At 44.0% G+C, this 18645-nt stretch overlaps 2 protein-coding genes across 7 annotated transcripts in view; both read right to left on the bottom strand.

Annotated features, from left to right (window-relative positions):
• Nucleotides 1-6175, bottom strand: part of ltbp1 (latent transforming growth factor beta binding protein 1) — a 123896-nt gene extending 117721 nt beyond the window's left edge. For all 6 annotated transcript variants that reach the window (XM_024424753.2, XM_024424757.2, XM_024424755.2 and 3 more), the window contains exons 1-2: nucleotides 5427-6175; nucleotides 4517-4587 (exon numbers count right to left, since the gene is read on the bottom strand). In XM_024424753.2, the coding sequence (XP_024280521.2) occupies nucleotides 4517-4587; nucleotides 5427-5779 (424 nt within the window). In that variant the 5' untranslated portion in view covers nucleotides 5780-6175. The remainder of the gene's footprint in view (nucleotides 1-4516; nucleotides 4588-5426) is intronic.
• A 3812-nt stretch (nucleotides 6176-9987) lies between these two features.
• ttc27 (tetratricopeptide repeat domain 27) overlaps nucleotides 9988-18645 on the bottom strand; it is a 128099-nt gene continuing 119441 nt past the window's right edge. The window contains exons 17-20 of the mRNA XM_024424752.2: nucleotides 14372-14569; nucleotides 13699-13810; nucleotides 10946-11046; nucleotides 9988-10782 (exon numbers count right to left, since the gene is read on the bottom strand). Coding sequence (XP_024280520.1) covers nucleotides 10657-10782; nucleotides 10946-11046; nucleotides 13699-13810; nucleotides 14372-14569 — 537 coding nt within the window. The 3' untranslated portion in view covers nucleotides 9988-10656. The remainder of the gene's footprint in view (nucleotides 10783-10945; nucleotides 11047-13698; nucleotides 13811-14371; nucleotides 14570-18645) is intronic.

Below are 18645 nucleotides of genomic sequence, written 5' to 3'. Positions count from 1 at the left end.
TTAACTGCTGCTCCAGATCCAGGGCGTCTGGATAGGCACTGTACAATGACAGCAGCCACAGACGTTCCCCTCAATCAGCAGACTAATCATAAATCACCAGGTGCTGGGTTGAGATGAACACCGCTCTATTTCCTCCATCTCTCTCGTCACACATTTCCATTGTCTAAGAATGGACTGATTTCCCTGATTTATTATGCTCTTCTTCCCCCTTCCCCCTCTTTTTCATTCCCTCCCTTTAGCTCTCTGGCTTGGCAAAAGAAACGTCCGAGTCGTGCTCGCCTGGTGTTGGCAGGCGGCTGCGATCGCAGAGAAATGCATGGTATGTATGCGTAGAGAGGAGACCCAGAGACTAAACACATACCTGACGGCCCTGAGTAACCAAAGAAATCCACAAAGGAAACGTCAAGTAATCAGGAAAATAAAGCCTGGCTATGAGGTCTGCAAAGGGCAGTCCTGGTAACGCAACAGAGACCAAGACACAAAGTAGCAGTATTCAGATGGAGAGTATATTCCATCAAGTTGTTCTGAGAACATTAAATATCAGATATAATGGTGGGATTACCTGGATTACAGGAGCGTTTTAAATATTAATTTGACAGTAAAGTCTTTAGCTTTTCCTTGTTCATTTTCAAAAGAGTTTCTCTGCCTCTTCCAACTGGCTATAGTTATATTTCTCATATATATTGGACTAGCCCTGTGAGTGCTACAGCATCTTTAAATGACAAAAACACCTTTGTTAGTCCATCCCATCCACATCACTACAGTATCTGGCTGCATCATTTGCTTTCAACATCCTGCGCTGTCTTTTAGGGACACGCAAGGCAAAGCACGAGAGAACTTAAAGTTCCAGTGCAGTAAAAATGTTTATTTTTTATTTTTTACATCATATTGTACAACAGCGGATTAAATTAACAAGGTAAAAGTGTGAATTTTTATGTTTTATTTCCTGAGAGTTAATGGTTGAAAATACAATCTGCACAGGAACTTCTAATCAACAGGTTGCATGGAGTTTTGGATTTAGATGGTGACATCACCATGCAGTAAATTGGTTAATAGACCAATAACAAAAAGTGTTCCAAACCTCTCTGCCAATAACAGTTAGTTTTCAGTTTCCCCCTCCCCACTCAGACCACTCCCAGGCAGTCCTAGCAAAATTATTGCTTGAGGAAAAAAACATGTTGCTAAAAAGCTACTTTTGCCCATTTTTATGGAAATCTGTTAATAACGTACTCAATTTATATAAAAACGGCTGCATTGGGCATTTAAATATATAAAATGGTTGAACCTGTCACATTCTCTTAACTTTGGGTGAGTTTCAAGTAGCCTCTTCTTGAGCGATCCTTTGTGAAAAATGAAGACTGCTCCTCAGCTGTGCCGTGCAGCTACGCAGAAGTGAAATATTTTCATGTTCTGTTTTGTCTGGCCCGGTCTGCTTACTTCTGGGTTGAACTCAGTTAAGGGAGAAATGGACTGGGCAGCTTTAAAAAGCGTTTGATTACCATGCGGCTCCACATTGTACATAGCCCCGCCAGACCCCAGTGGAAGCGGAGGGATTGAGCCTGATGGAGACGCTGCTGCCTGAACCTCAAAGGGTTCTGGAAGACCATCTAACGCGGGTCTCTCTCAGACAAAAAAAAGTCAAACAATCTTTATCTTTCATTTCTACTCCTGTCGGCAATATGGTTATGGACAGCTGTAATATTAAAGAGGAACACTGCAGTTCTGCAGATAGTGCAGGTAGAATAGGTACAGGAAATGACTGCTCCTGTGTGTTAATACACAGCTCAGAGTTGGTAAGAGCTGGCAACGCCAAGGTCATGTATTGAATACCCACAGGGATCACATATGAATGCACTCACTGTACTGTCAGTCACTTTGTATAAAAGTGAATGTTAAGTGGCATTTGTTATTATATCTATTAATACTACAAGCTATTTTCTGTTGCGGATAGTCTTGAATCTAGCAGAAAAAAACAGAGTGCTATTCCGCTCTGCAATTCAATAATCACATGTCGTTAGACTACCTTCTTTGCGTCAGGAATAGACTGAATAAATCCTTGGGATGTCTGCTCATCATCTATATTATATTACAGTCCATTAAGAGGACAGAGAGGTGTTTGTAACATCTGCATCACGTGGTTAAAACTGTCTGGATGCCATTAAGACAAACAAATAAATAAACAAACAATCTAATCTAAGGTGCAAAACATGTATAACATATTATCAACATTAGTGTCATGGTTACAGCATGATGTCATGTCATAAAGAATGGCAATAACAGCTTCCCGATTAAACATGCTTGGTCCATTTGCTATGTATTAAATAGGCCAGGTTTTCAGCTCTCTGTGTCACTGTTTAAGGAACGTTTTAAAATGAGCTACACTCACTCTTAAATGCACATACATTCTTGAGTATGTATTGTGGGTGGCTTGGCATGAAAAATATCATGGATTAATATCCTAGCGGTAATGTATGGTAAGATTTTCACAGCTTCTACTAGCAACCCGCAAAATGAAAAGCTGGGCTTGCCTTGGTGGGAGGTTGCTGGCGTGACTGACAACCTGAAAGAGCACTTTATGCAGCATGCCAGCAGGCCACGTGTAAGGCGTTGCCAGAACAAACAAAATGAATATCTATTAAGGAACCCTTTTGTTAGCATTTTCAATGAGGGTAGTGGGGGCTGGGGTGTCCTGGAAATCAAACCCCATGAAACATTTAGGGGGTGGATTTACAACCTAGTCTACTTTCAGTGACAAGGTAGGTAGAGAAAAGAAAAGAGCTGATCCTGAAAAACTAATTGAGCAAAAGCTATAGAGAGCGATCCATAAAAGATATGACTGACTATAGCCCAGGAGTGAGTTATTATAATATTTCTCCATGTAGGAAAAAACAAGCACAATGAAAATAAGGAAGAAAAGCCAAGCATATGCATTGGTCGGTTACACTAATTCATCAATCATAGTTGCATTATTCATCATATTTATTAGGGTTGTCTAAAGCAATTCATTGCTATAGATGAATGGAACTTCTCCTCACAGTGCTTCCCTGGTGCTATACTACTGTAAATATTAATATCACGGCCAGTGAAAAATCATGAACTGAGCGGTGAACACCAGATGACCTGGGGATAAGCTGAGAAAATAAGAACATAAAGCCATTTTCCCAGAAAGAGCAACTGTACAGTAAAATAAATCTAGTGGCACAAAGATCTTCGTAGATTTGTAAAAAAGCAGTCGTTGAAACTCCCTGTAACATTTCATCTTACTCCATCCTGTCCCCCCAGATTCCAGCATCTAGCTACAGTAGGGCATACTGGACTCTGATCCTGACATCAAAAGGACCAATTAAAGCCCTGGGTAGTGTAGGAATGTCCACTATTGGTTCTCTTCCAGAGACCATGCACAGCGTTTCCCGTTCCCATGTAAACAGTAGCATTCCCCCACGGTGGATTGCATGCCTGCACCCACTCCCCCACCCAACCTCTGCTGCCTCAGACCATGCCAAGGAGACCATGCCAGTCTACTAAGTGGAGCACAGTCTTAAGTGGGAGCAGACCAGAGTAGTGCAGGCACGCTGGGCCTATAAAACATATGAATCAGGGGTCCTAGACTAAAACGTAAGCCCTGGTTTCCCCAGGAGGTCCACCAGACTCGGCGCAGAGAGACCGTCTGTCTCTTATATAACCAGCTGGCAAAGCCTCACGGTGGAATAGGAAAGAGATCCAGATGATGGGGCCGAGCCAAGAGGTATAAAACACTCCAAACCTGTTTCTCTTTCGGGCCGACCCTGTGCGCCTACTCCTATGCAATAACAGTGTTCTCATGACTCTGCAACACGGGCCCTAACACACTGACAGTCCTGTCATTGTTCCCAGGTGGGCAGAGTCACTGTCAGCAATGCCAGTTATTTATAGAGAGTAGCATAGAAAGGTGCTGTTCTCCAATCTGTCACTGCTAATCATCTAAAGGCACCTTCAAAACATACATACATACATGTATGTATGTATGTATGTATGTATGTATGTATGTATGTATGTATGTATGTATGTATGTATGTATGTATGTATGTATGTATGTATGTATGTATGTATGTATGTATGTATGTATGTATGTATGTATGTATGTATGTATGTGTACGTGTACGTGTGTACGTGTGTGTGTGTGTGTGTGTGTGTGTGTGTGTGTGTGTGTGTGTGTGTGTGTGTGTGTGTGTGCATGCATGTATGTATGTATGCATGCATGCTTGGGTGAGTTTCCAAGTAGAGTAGGTGACGTAGGTATACTGGATGGATTATATATATATTCAGTATGATGCTGGTATTCTGGCACAGATCTGCCTGCTGAACAACGGGAGTAAAGACGATTGTGTACATTTTCCAAAGGAATAAGTTATGAGGTGCCATGTACAATATATAGTGAATCCAAGACTGTCATCAAGAATTTGGAAGAACATTTTGAACCTCTGCACCTTTTTGGCCCGCCTGTGGCAGCGGCTCGGCTGTGGTAGTGGATACTCACGCTTGGTGCACCGCTGCGATCCAGAGGCCTTACTCCATCCGTGACAGCACTGCCCTCCACAGACATTCACCCTGCAACAACACCCAGAGACAGAGATCGAGCACTGTCACACACACAAGACAAACTCATTTTGCCTAAAACTCACTTGCTGGTGGGCCGAGTGACCCACCTGTGCCACCCAGCCTGTGATGAACCAGTAAAACTGGGCCAGATCTGTTTTTTGGGGGTTTCCTTTTATTGGAGGTGAAGCTGGGAGTCCCTAGCCTGGTGCTGAGACTGTGGGAATTTCCCACTAATCATACATCTGAGAGTGCTGCGACTTGGGGCCCTGCAAATTCTGGTCTTGCTCCTGAATACAACAGGATCTGTGCCATTTTGCTTGACTACTTAGTTTCCTTTGAGCATACTTTATTATTTTAGAACAGTGCTTTAAATTAGCTGTTTTTCTTTCTCTCTTTTGAGTGGATGTTAATGCATTTCCTTATTTCGTAACAACTTGAAAGTGGTAAAAAAATAAATAAAGTTGAACTTGAACTTGAAATGAATTAGTTTAAATGTCTCAAACAAGTAGCCTACAGTATTGCACGTGTTTTGATATGTCAGAAATATCAAAAGGCCACCAGAAACAAATGCACTGTATCATTTAAGATGGTCTTGCAGACTATTCATTTAACAACCATCATACTGTATGTTCGTGTTAATTATTATAGTGAATACTTTGGCCAGACTAAAAGCGAGTTCCTTTACCAGGTGCATGACTACAGTACAGTAAGTAGTACGTTGACCCAACATAGGCAATACATTTGTATACCAGACCACCTTGATTTCCAAGAGGATAAGTAGCCTATAGACAGACAGATGAACCCTTCTGTAACAGGAACTATTTTCAGACACCCACTGGTTAACTTACCCTGAAATTTTCATTTGGTGACTTTGGTGAACGTTGTGGCTGGTCTGCCGAATGACTTGCTGGTGCTGAGTAAACTGTGTATCCTGGCGAAGCGGGATCGGGTTCGCTTGGTTGCCCATCCTACGGGTTCGGACCTGGTTACCGTAACTGGCCGTGAGCTCCACATTGTAGGCATGGGGCTGTCCTGTGGCACTGGAGCGCGAAGAAATGGAACTCACATGTACCCTGTCCGTCCCGCTCGGACCTGGCTGCAACACGTAGTATCTCCTAAAGCCACTCTGATCCGTGGACACAAATGCTGGTGACATGAATAAACCTATAGAAAACAAGAGGTCCCATCTGATCCAAGCCATATCCAGGCAGTAAACGCGTAAAGACAGAATACTTTCTGAAAACTTTATCACAAATTCCTTGATGGTCGGATGTTTCTTCTGCGCAGTCTGAAACTGGAAAATAAAAACTCCCGACTTTAACGCAAGTAAAACAGTTCTATATCCCTGAACATATTCGTCTATACTTCGCCTTGCAGCCCGAATTTAAAAACAATAACTAAAAACGTAGTTAGTTATCTTTAAACTTTAAAAAGTGAAAACTAAAATAGTAAATAATAAATGTAAAAACGTGATCATGGATCTAAAAACAGAATATAACACTCCTTTATCCCTGTTCAGGGTAGGGGGGAGCTGGACAGCAGATGTTACGGCTGCTATGGCTATGTCTGTGCAATATTTTACCCTGCAGATGAGATTGAAAACTCTTTAAAAAGTTTCACTGTGTAAAGGAGTTAGTGTCAGAACTGAACAGCCAATCTCCAGCAGACATGACGTCAGGAGTGGGACGCTTATTGGAACACACTTGTGGGGCTGAACCCTAAAAAAAAGAAGAAGTTTGGAGTGCGTAGGGCTCCTAGCATAGACTGTAAAAGATTCCTAGTCCCCAAAGATCTAAAGGAAATCCATTCCTCAAGACGCATGTACTTTCTACTTGCTGTCGGCAAGAGCGCGCGCGCTCCCCAAAGTGACAGCAGGCATAACCCAGGTTGTACAGCAAGTTAATGAGTGATAAGAGTATAGCAACATGCTTACAATAATGACCATTTATAAAATAACACCCAATAAGCCAAATGTAATGTGCACAACTACTTCATGTAACAGTTCATAATTCACATTTATAAATAACATACATATGTATGTAGGCGATATGCTGTTATAGTTCTCCATTTTATTGTACTTCTGCCCCATAAAGTCCTGCATAAATCATAAAGGAACTACCATGCATCATAAACTACCAAATATTTATAAAGCCATGTGTGCACCGTTATTCATCCAACAACCCTCTTGTCAACAGTTTACTTGTCAACAGTTGTGCTGGGGCCATTCCTGGTGGCTTCTATTCTCCCACGGTTATCCCTAGTCGCTGTCCTCTTACACAGCAGGGTTACCAGCAAACCCTGTGTAAATTCTTCAACATTTCTTTCATTGAGGATTGCAGGGGATATTCCAGTACTGGAGTGAATTAATTGAAGACATGCACTATGGAGCAGACACAGTGGTTTTAAGGGCCTACACCCAGATGAAAATGAGCCCCATTGAGTCATTGTGTGCGCTTCGGAAAACATGCACAGTACCGTGAAGTCTTATGACGTTGGTTCTCTTGAGTGAGGGATATCTAATTGTCTTAAAACCTCTGTCCCCCATTGAGGTTTGAAGTGGGTGGACACCACAGGAGGCTGCTGTGGGGAGGACGGCTCATAATAATGGCCGTAATGGAGCAAATGGAATGGCATCAAACATCAAATGCCATTCAACTTATTCCGCTCCAGCCATTACCACGAGTCTGTCCTCCTCAATTAAGGTGCCACCAACCTCTTCTGGGGGATACTGGATACAGTGGTGTCATACATAGATGCAAAAAAGAAAGCCCTCCAGAATGAGGGAGCGGAAAGGAGCGGTTTGGGAAATGTTGCTCTGAATTTGACACACGAGGTAATGGTAACCAGAACCCAGTGTCTGTGGAGCAGCATCCTCGGAGAAGGGGACAGATCCTCGGAGAAAGACAGAGTGAAGCACGTGTCATCACCAATGATGCAACATGAAATACACTACACATACACAACAGTTGACACCCCTTTCAAATGAGTGGATTCGGCTATTTTCAGCCACACCCGTTGCTGACAGGTGCATAACATTGAGCAACCAGCCATACAAACTCCGTTTTGGGTTTCCATGGCCGAGCAGCCGCACACAAGCCTAAAATCACCATGTGCAATGCCAAGCTTTGGCTGGGGTGGTGTAAAGCTTGGCGCCATTGGACTCTTGAGCAGTGGAAACTCGTTCTCTGGAGTGCTGAATCACGCTTCACCATCTGGAGGTCTGATGGACTAATCTGGGTTTGGCGGATACCACGGGAACGCTACCTACCGAAGTGCATAGTGCCAACTTTAATGCTTGGTGGAGGAGGAATAATAATGGTCTGGGGCTATTTTTCATGGTTAGGGCTAGGCCCCTTAGCTCCAGTGAAATGAAATAACGCTACAGCAAACAATGACATTCTAGACAATTATGTGCATCCAACTTTGTGGCAAAAGTTTGAAGAATGCCCCCGTGCACAATGCGAGGTCCAAACAGAAATCGTTTGTCGAGATCTGTGTAGAACTTGAGCCCTGACCTCAATCCCATCGAACACCTTTAGGATGATTGGAACGCCGACTGTGAGCCAGGTCTAATCGCCCAAAATCAGCCTCACTAATTCTCGTGGCTGAACAGAAGCAATTTCCCGCAGCAATGTTACAACATCTAGTGGAAAGCCTACCCAGAAGAGTGGCGGCTGTTATAGCAGCAGAAGGACCAACTCCATAATAATGCCCATGACTTTGGAATGTGATGTTCAACGAGCAGGTGTCCACATACTTTTGGTCATGTAGTGTAGCTGGGCAGAAATGCAATCCTCCAGTCACTGATTCAATCTGGGTAAGTCTCATGTGCCATAACTGTACATGTGCCCAGCAAACATAGCCAGAGTCTGAAATGAAGTCTCAAGATGTTCTGGAAAACATTTAAGTCCTAGCAAGTCTGTGGGAAGGGATCAACATAGACATGCACAAGCTGTATGAAAAATCTTTCAGTCAGTGAGCTTTCAGGTCACAATGTTTCTATACAGAATGTTGCTCTTCTGATAAATCTTATTTTGTAATAGAGTCCTTGCTCATGGACGTCCTGACCAAAAACTACCCATCCTGATGATTGATTCCTTATTCATACCACAATGAATATCATGAAACGTGATGCCATTTTGGTGTTGCTCGTAGGCAATGACCTTACCATTGTATTTCAGCTGCAGTTGGTACTTTATGAGGATGTTGTCAAGTTGTCATTAAGAAACACCAGGAATGTTGAGAAGAAACAGGAGGTTGAACAAGCATCCTCTGTTTCCCTGCTTCAAAGGGAGGCCTCTCCAAATGTTTGACGTCATGGCAGCAAATCAGTGTTATGTTTGACAACTTGGAAGAGTTATATTACAACTAGCAGGCAGATATAACTATATTCTCCCTGTGTCTGCTGGATATATGATAGTAAATAATGACAACTAGTAATGACCATTATTTCACATTTGTATTAAATGACTGACATTTTGGGACAAAAATCTGGTTATGATCGAGTGGTTTGGAATGCAAACAAATTGTGTAAGTCAAGACCTGTTGAATATATGGAATGTATTGATACATTATTCTTATGGGTGATGCACACTTCCTTCCCAATCCATAAATTGTCACCAGATTGAAAAAATAATGTGCCGTTTTTATAACATATGACCTTTATTTTGACAGAGTCGATAACATCAAATCAAATTTCATGAAAGAGAACTACAGCTATGACATACACAGAGTATACAAAACATTAAGTACATCTGCTCTTCCCATGACATAGCCTGACCAGGTGAAAGCTATGATCCCTTATTGATGTCACTTGATAAATCAATTTCAAAATCAGTGTAGATGAAGGGGAGGATACAGGTTAAAGAAGGAATTTTAAGCCTTGAAACAATTGAGACATGGATTGTGTATTTGTGCCATTCGGAAGGTAAATGGGTAAGACATGTATGTGCATTGGAACGATGTATGGTAGTGGGTGCCAGGCGCACTGGTTTGTATCAAGAATTGTAACGCTGCTAGGTTTTTCACGCTAAAAAATGTCCTCTGTGTATCAAGAATGGGCCACCACCTAAAGGACATCAGTGGGAAGCATTGGAGTCAACATGGGCCAGCATCCATGTGGAATGCTTTCAACACCTTGTAGAGTCCATGCCCTGACAAATTGAGGCTGTTCTGAGGGCAAAAGGTGGAAGTACAACTCAATATTAGGAAGGTGTTCCTCATATTTGGTATACTCAGTCGATAACACATGTCCATATCTACTCGTATAAAAGTAATTTTCTCCCTAAGTCACCTACACTGTAGACCTTTCCTCCAATGCAAGGCAGAGACACAGTCCATGACAGAGGCACAGGCAAAGAAAAACATTTCTACGATAGCAATAAAACAACAAGTATGATAAAACAAAGGCAATGTCAAGGTCATTTTTATTTGGGAGAGAAAATCCATGAGGAGAAGATGGTAGGATCTGTCTGTAGCCCCGGGGCCCGAGGCATGATGATGATGAGATAGCTGTACTGTGCGGGGGCTGCCTCCATGGTGTCTGTCCTGTGTGAGTGAGGCGATACTTTCATGGCCGAGTGCTTCCCTGGTGATGAACGTCCACACTTTCCTGTCCTGCTTCACATTCGTACATTTCTCATCTGCAGAGCTCTCACTGCGCCTGCGGGATTCCAGCTTTTGGGGGGGGTTTATGACTAATACATTCTAACAAGGCAAGCGTGGTTATATGATCATAAGGCTTCATCTTTGTAAAATGTATGGATGCATACACTTCCTGATTTCTATAGTTTCCGCAGAGAAGGTGTCTTTTTGATGACCTGCGGGGTTGAGCTAGCATTCCTTAACTATGATTTATACCACAAACAGCACATACAAAATTACACTTAGTACATACGAGTGTATCACAGTCCTTTACAGTTAGTTGCATCTCTTCTTCCCTGTAAAAGCATGTAAAGTACTCTTGGTAAGGACCAGGGTGAGGGGTGCAGGTCTCCTCACAGTGTCCCTAGTAGCCATGTCTGCTCTGGGATAAGTTTACTGTAGGAGGTCCTTAGAGGTGTGTCTATAGTGAGCCATTCATGCTGATTCGCTGCGCAGCTGGCCACTCTGGTCCTGCAGCTCCGTGATAAGCTGTTCCAGCTCTTTGACTTCATCAATCAGGTCGACATGGATCTCCCCAGAAGCAACATCTGTGTGCAGTTGCTGAGGAAAATCAGTATAAAGAAATTAAATTACTACATTTGGTTAAACATTATCGCAAAAAACATGAGGTTGGTGAAGTAGTTCAGGATTAACTTGATGTGAGCAGTCCAATACATCTGTATGATGTGGTGGGGTGCTGGCATCAAGACCAAGTGTACTGTACCTTGGCTTTGGTGGCCAGGCTTCTCAGGCTGAGACGAGTGGAGGACAACATCGGCAATGCCTCCTGGGGGTTACTCTTCTTTTTACTACAGCTGAGGGTCACTGTGAACCCAGAAATGTGAGAAATAGAGACAGAAAATACCTATTAGCACATAAATATTTGTGATTAAAAGACAGAGACCCTTATTTATGTCTAATAATATGAGTGACTGCTGGAAGGAGACAACCACCCATCATGGAAGGGTCAGAAGAGATGAGGGGTTTCTGGGTCGGGGTCCATGGACCTACCTGCCCTGGTGAGACACTGTGGCACCATGGACCTAACAGGTCTCATATAGCCACATGACTGTGGGTTATACTGCACGTGTGTGAGTCATTTCTCCTGGGACTGGTTAATGGGCGCTCCACCTCCCTCAGGGAGATTTCTGCAGTCAGTGACACTTCAGTGGGCCTCATCTCATTACGCTGAAGACACTTCCCCGCTCAAACCCGCCGCGAGTGGCCTGGCAGCTCGCAAATTAATAATAAGACGAGACCTTTTTCCCCAATGCCTGTTTAATCACTCCTGTGATTACTGTCCGAGATAAGATAATCAAAATGTCCTCTGGAACGCTTCACAGTGAATCTGCATTCAACAGGATGAAACACCATCCACACAAACACCATTCATGACCCCCACAAAGTGATGACTAAAGCTCAGAGGAACTGGTGTTATCCTGTGCTGCTTTGAGAAACATACCTAAACAAAGCTATGTTCCTGAGACCAGTGATGATATTGATGGGCTATTTCCCCTGCATCGCAGTCTTTTGTCTTGGTGTTTACCAGACACCTTTTATCTCGCTCTCGCACGAGGAAAGGAAAACAAGCGGCAGTCTCTTCTCCTCTCCATCTGCGCTACACCTTTTCCCTGTATGGTCCCCTTCAGCACGAAAGGTCAAAACGGTGTGATTTATGGATGAAGACCTCTTCTGCTCTACCCTCCTCGTTCTCATCACTACTTTTTCTCATCCCTCTCTTCCGAGCTCTGTGGATGCAGTGTCCAGGCCCATCATAGAGGTTACAAAGTTGAGTTGAGCGAGTGAGGCTGTAGTAGAAGGGCTTGGTGGGTTCTGATTAGAGGTCGACCGATTAATCGGAATGGCCGAGGGCCGATTTCAAGTTTTCATAACAATTGGAAATCGGTATTTTTGGGCGCCCATTTCCGATTTATTTTTATACCTTTATTTAACTAGGCAAGTCAGTTAAGAACACATTCTTATTTTCAATGACGGCCTAGGAACTGTGGGTTAACTGCCTTGTTCAGGGGCAGAACGACAGATTTTCACCTTGTCAGCTCAGGGGATCCAATCTTGCAACCGTACAGTTAACGAGTCCAACGCTCTAACCATTGCACTCCACGAGGAGCCTGCCTGTCACGCGAATGCAGTAGAAGCCAAGGTAAATTGCTAGCTAGAATTAAACTTATCTTATAAAAAACAATCAATCATAATCACTAGTTATAACTACTAATCCAGGTTAGGCAATATTAACCAGGTGAAATTGTGTCATTTCTCTTGTGTTCATTGCACGCTGAGTCAGGGTATATGCAACAGTTTGTAAGTGTATGTAAGGCGTGTAAGGTAGGTGTGTGTGTGTGTGTGTGTGTGTGTGCGCCCGTGCGAGAAAAAAGGTGTGTGATCTGAGTGAAGATGAGCCCTAGCGACAACATCAACCCCAGAGATGTGTTGGAGAAGGCTGGGCTGAGTCCTTCCACATTGCTATTCCTACCGTGTTATCCTGACTCCCTCTTATGTTTAATTCAACACAGCATCCGGCTGTAATGAAAAACCTGGGGATTCTCGAGATTAACAACTTTAATGGAGTTCTCCTGTAGGACACTCTCCTTCCTTTGCCTGCTGTCTCCATCTCCACACTAACACGCAAAGCAATTGTTTGGATCGGGATTGTGTCTCGCAGAGGGCAGTGGGGTAAGCGGCTTGTTTGTCTTTTTTACTCTTCTCTTGTCTGCAATCCATCAGGTCTCCTCCCTACGCGGCCTGACGCAAAGACCTGTAGGAGACGTGACATTAAGCGTGATGGAGTGTTCGAAAGTCTCTGCCAATAAGCGGTGGCTCACGTGTGGCTCAGGTGTGTCGAAGAAACGTCTGTGTGTGAGAGACAGGGCCTAAAATGAACACCCGCCAAATGTGGGTAGATTTTGGTATTGTCGGGTAAGAATGTCTAATTCACCAGTCACGTTGCAGGTGGTTCACTCAAGGCTCAACAGTGCGAGCATTTCATAAAAATAGTCAAGTCAAGTATGGCACGAGTGCTAGTTGTGATTTTATGGCAAAAATAAATGCTGCAGTAGCTGTTTTCTAAGTATTTCTGCCGTTTTGTTTCATATCTGGTAATGCTCAAAGCAAATCGGAATCCTAACGCCATAGCTATCCCACCTCGTGCAACAACACTGCCTGTCTAGGGGGCTGTGAGCACTGAGTAATGTGCTGAAAGATTCATTTTTAAAAGCAATGCGCTCAGGCATTGGTCTAATTTACTCTAAAGTCTATTTAAAACATTTGTTTTGGTAACTACATGATTTGATGTGTTATTTCAGAGTTGTGATGACTTCACTATTATTCTACAATGTCAGAAAGAGTAAAAATAAAAACCCTTGAATGAGTAGGTGTGTCCAAACTTTTGACTGGTACTGTACCTGCCACAGTATGTGGGATAAGGTCTATGCGTGTAGGGGCAGGGAGTGCGTCACTCACCGTTGGCAAGATCTATGGCTCTCCTTATCACCTTCTTGAAGGCCCCAGTGTCTTTCTCCCAGCCACTGACCTGCACCTCACAGCGATGGGCCTTGGACAGGAACTGCAAAGCCTGACACACACAAATACGCACACATACAAGAAAATCCATGAAAAAAAAATTATCTCCCCAACACACAGAATGTTGTGGGCTACCATTTTTAATTAAATATTAACTTCCCATGAAGCCATAAACCCTTACCAATCGGTTGGCCACACCAATCCATTTGAGTTGTAATGAACACACCAAGTAAACACTTTGAATGAATAGAAAATGAACAGAAATCATCGCTGTGACGTGACTGGCCTATGAGAGGCAGTGGAAAGACAAATTACATAACAGGACTGTCCTCACAAGTCACGCTTAGGACATGATTAAGGAACAGTTTTATCAACAGCCCACTGCGTATGACAAGAATACACAGAGCCATCTATCACTGTGTGGCCACGTGCAATTTGCTCACCATTAGTTACCATCGCCTATGAGTTATCAATGAGCCTATAAATAGCTTTTAACAGGCTCCAAGTCCATGACTTTTTCACCTCCCCTGCGAGCTCACAAAGTATATTTCATGTGTGGCGTCTGCACAGTCAAATGTCACGGGGACGTTAGAGGAATGTTAGAGGGCCTTACTTTCTCGTTGTCCTCAGGCCTGGTGCTGTGGCCGTCTCCGTAGAGCAGGGCGTAGTGACGCCAGATCTCAGCGTCAGTGCTGTGGCGGGACGTGACGCGCCCCAGGAGCTCCTGGACCTTGGCCCGCAGAGATGACGCCTGGTCGCCATGGTTATCTGTCATGTCCTCCACCACCGCTCGCACCAGGATCTCTAGAATCTGGAACACAGGAGAGTGACAATGTGAACGGACCACTCCTCTGGTTTGAAGTGGGAGGAGTCGGAAAGAGTGGAGCGACTGCTTGTTTAAAGCGGGTGGTTGTGGTTTGGTGTGTGAACCTGACCACACTGGCTTAAATTACAAATGTCCTCTCTCAACATAAACCATTTGGGTTGCCTCAATGTTGCGTGGTTGTGTCATCCTCCGTTTCTAGTTTAGTGATTGCCGTCTGAGCAGGAGGCTATTTCACACAGACGCTTTTCGCACTTGGTTTCAATTTCACCTCGCACCCAACTGAATGGGTGGCATTTGCCCCCCGCCCAAATTCAATATGCTTGGCATTGAGAGTGGAATATAGAGTGGAATAAAACTGCCAAGAATTCATGGGACTTGTTTTCTATTGTAACAAAAAATGGAAATGTATGCACAGTCACGATCATCACGCAGTACAATTAAAAGCGCTTCAATAAATAGCCGAGAGGGCAGAGCAACGCTGGATTTCAAAACATGACCTCACCCTCTTTGTTCACATTAATTAAATGCTTTCCCATATGAATAATAAAATGGTATCATCAGCACGCTGAAAACAAATAAATCAAGTTACAACGCAATCCACACCACTCACTCACACACGGGCATGTCATAGTCATAGCTATATATACTAACATGTTCCATAAGCAACAAGCGGGAGAGACAGAGGATGATATCAATGAGAAACATCTCAAAGCCAGGAAGTGCAGCAGCGTTCACGGGCCTTATCCCGTCTGTCCAGGGGAATGTTATTTGTGAAGCCCTCATGCACCACTCCGAATACCAACACTGAGCAAGCTGAGTAAAGGCAGGGGAAAGGAGACAGACAGATGAATGGTGAAAGGTGTGAGCTAAGGGTTGGAGATGTCTCCCCTGGGTTTGTGTAGTCTGTGGGGAGTGTGTGAGTGTATCTCCCCATGGCAGTGTGTGCGTGCGGGTATGTGTGGTCTCGATTGGAGGGGTGTGTGTGTGTGGGTAGTCGGAGGGGGTAAACGGCAAGATCTGTGCATCTCCTCACGCGTCTGTGTGCAAGTGTGAGTCTCCCCATGCTAGTCTTTGAGTTGGTGTGTATGTCTACCATGCGCGTGCCAGGGTGGGGGGCCTGGTTTCCCAGAAGTTAGCTAAGCCAGCTCCCTTTGAAGTCATGGCACTAGCAGAAAGCCTGTTAGTGAACAGCTTGAAACCCAGGTGTTCGCTGAGCCAAGCCTTTTACTTTATCCCACTTGATTGTTCAGAGGAAAAATGTAGCCAAAAGGTGAATGAGACCTCTAGCCTACTGCACATATCCATACAACCACTTACAGGGAGGGATTTCACATTCACAGTGACTGAATCACCAGAAGAGGCCATGCATTTCTTGAAGGATGATTGTGTGTTTGAAAATCACTTCCAAATTGCATGTCTAAAGAGGCTGTTTAAAGACTCCATCCCAGAGTCTTGACACCGAGTTACCAAATGACCCAGCTCTTAGTAAGTTCAGCTGCAGGCGGGCTGGCACACTGCCTCTGCTCGACTAGATTATTGTTTAGTCTCCAGTTGACTGTGGCGTGCCCCGCCGGTGGAGGAGGAAGAGAATCTGTGAGGAAGCAGATCTGAAAGCTGGTGTGAACTTCAACAGGCATGAGGGAGAAGAAAGGCCCCCTTTACAATAAATCTGGTCCAAACCAGACAATCAAACACCTTATAACCAGGCTTCACAGACAACTGTTCTGTATCTATACCTGGGGCTAAACCTTCCAGATGGCTTTCCAACTGAATAATGGCATAGCCAAGCTCCTAGCAATCATGCAAAGTTCTTGAATGACTAAAGGCCATTAAAAGTACAATCCAGTAAAATGGTTTGATAATTAATTTGAAGAATGTTATCTGTGTAGCACTCTCTGTGTAAGAGAAGATCATAAATGAGATCTGTTGAAACGAGAGCACTTCTATAAGGGCTGTTCCAGAATGTGTGTGGTCTACTGCAGGACAGTAGGTAAGGCGAGGATGAATCCTCCCAACTGGCGGTCGTCTCAGCCCTTAAAACAACAGCCGTCTCTAGGGAATCCGGGAGTGTCTCTCCCTTCACCTTCTTTCACTATATTGCTCTTTCTACCTCACCCTTTTTTCCAGTCCCCCAAAGTGCAGTTCCACGGGAGTTCTGATTTAAATTGGTTTCCCTTCTCACCATTTGCATGTAACAAACTACTTGTCTATAGATGCTCTTTAGTGTGCCCCTGGTATTCACAGTTTAAGTGTACCACTCAACGTTCTCAGGTGCTGGCACAAATGTCATTCTGAATACCATACCGGTGCAGCAAGTATCTTGCTACACACACACTCCTCTCCGGAACCTCAGATAAGATGCCGGTCGGTGTTTGTGTGTGGTCCAAAGAAAGATACTGTCTTCATACCGGATAAAACATTTCAGAATAATAATCTGTGTGTATGTGAGATGGGGGTTGTGTGTATGTGAGATGGGGGTTGTGTGTATGTGAGATGGGGGTTGTGTGTATGTGAGATGGGGGTTGTGTATATGTGAGATGGGGGTTGTGTATATGTGAGATGGGGGTTGTGTGTATGTGAGATGGGGGTTGTGTGTATGTGAGATGGGGGGTTGTGTGTATGTGAGATGGGGGTTGTGTGTATGTGAGATGGGGGTTGTGTGTATGTGAGATGGGGGTTGTGTGTATGTGAGATGGGGGTTGTGTGTATGTGAGATGGGGGTTGTGTGTATGTGAGATGGGGGTTGTGTGTATGTGAGATGGGGGTTGTGTATATGTGAGATGGGGGTTGTGTATATGTGAGATGGGGGTTGTGTATATGTGAGATGGGGGTTGTGTGGGTAATAGCAGAGGCCCTCTGCCTACTGGCTCTGAGAAGGGGTTGGTCTGACCTATCAGTTATCTGTTCTACTGGTACAGTAGCTGGAGGAAGTCTGTGGGAAATCAGGGGAGGGGAGGTGCTGGGTAAATGAGTGTTAATGTTGATTGATAGCTCTCTTCTGCCACTGGGGCACCTCAACGTCTGAAGGTAATTTCAGCCTAGAAGGTCTCAGACAAGATTCATCAGATCGGACTGTCGACGATGAAAATGTGTATCAAATTAAATCCCTAAATGGGACTTTTTGATTCAAGTTAAAGGGGAAATTGAACAGATCACTCTCCCAGATTCCTGCTGTATCCGGTTATAGTGTGAAATGAAGAGGAAAAGTAATATCCTCCCACGGGGAGAGAGCAGGATGGAAAACGGAGTAAAGGTTTGATGTAAGCCGAGTAACGAGAGATTTGATCCATTTTCTTCTCTTTTTTTTTTTAACGGGGGAAATAATTATTTTCTATCTCAAAGGAATGTGTGAGTGTGTGTGTCCATCATAACCCACAATTCATCACTAGGATTCACTGGATACGGAGAATATGGAGGGGCATGTGACAGAGGTCCTCATAAGTCACTAATTCCACTCTAGTTGCTTCTCAACATTCCATAGAAGAGGAATGCATCCTGGCCCATAAGGAGTAAAGTTGTAAAGTACTCTTCCCCCTCAGCCATGCAGTACTGTATAAACTAAAAACAGTCTCAGAAAACAAACAATATGGAATTAAAGAGAGGGAGAGGAAAGGAAGGTAAGTTGATAATAAAACAAGCACTTACAGGAATAGATTTGATGAAGTAAGTATGATGCCAACTGTCGCCTTGTCACACAATTCAAAATACAATTCAAAGACGCGAGTCAGGCATGCCAAATAATTGCAAATACTCTTCAAATACAAGCGCTTTTAAGTGAAACAGTGCTACATCAAGGATACATTTGGTGGAGGAGGGATGGGGAGGGGGCAGGTAGAAGAAACGGATGGGGACTAAAATAGTGCCACCAAACTACGCACATTGTGTGAGTGGGGACAGGCTGTTATATCAGACGACCACATTATGGACTCATAAACCCGATGGGAACATCTTTTAATTTGATGCTCAAAGGCCAAATAAGATGGAGCCTGAGGAACTGACCAATCCTTCCCACACAACACAGAGTAAAGTGCAGAAGGCGAAAAAGAGAGAAGACTGTTGGG

The sequence above is a fragment of the Oncorhynchus tshawytscha genome, linkage group LG06 (genome assembly GCF_018296145.1).
Source record: "Oncorhynchus tshawytscha isolate Ot180627B linkage group LG06, Otsh_v2.0, whole genome shotgun sequence".
Taxonomy (NCBI): Eukaryota; Metazoa; Chordata; class Actinopteri; order Salmoniformes; family Salmonidae; genus Oncorhynchus; species Oncorhynchus tshawytscha.
The sequence above is the reverse complement of the archived record's forward strand: the minus strand, read 5'-3'. Positions and strand labels throughout refer to the sequence as shown.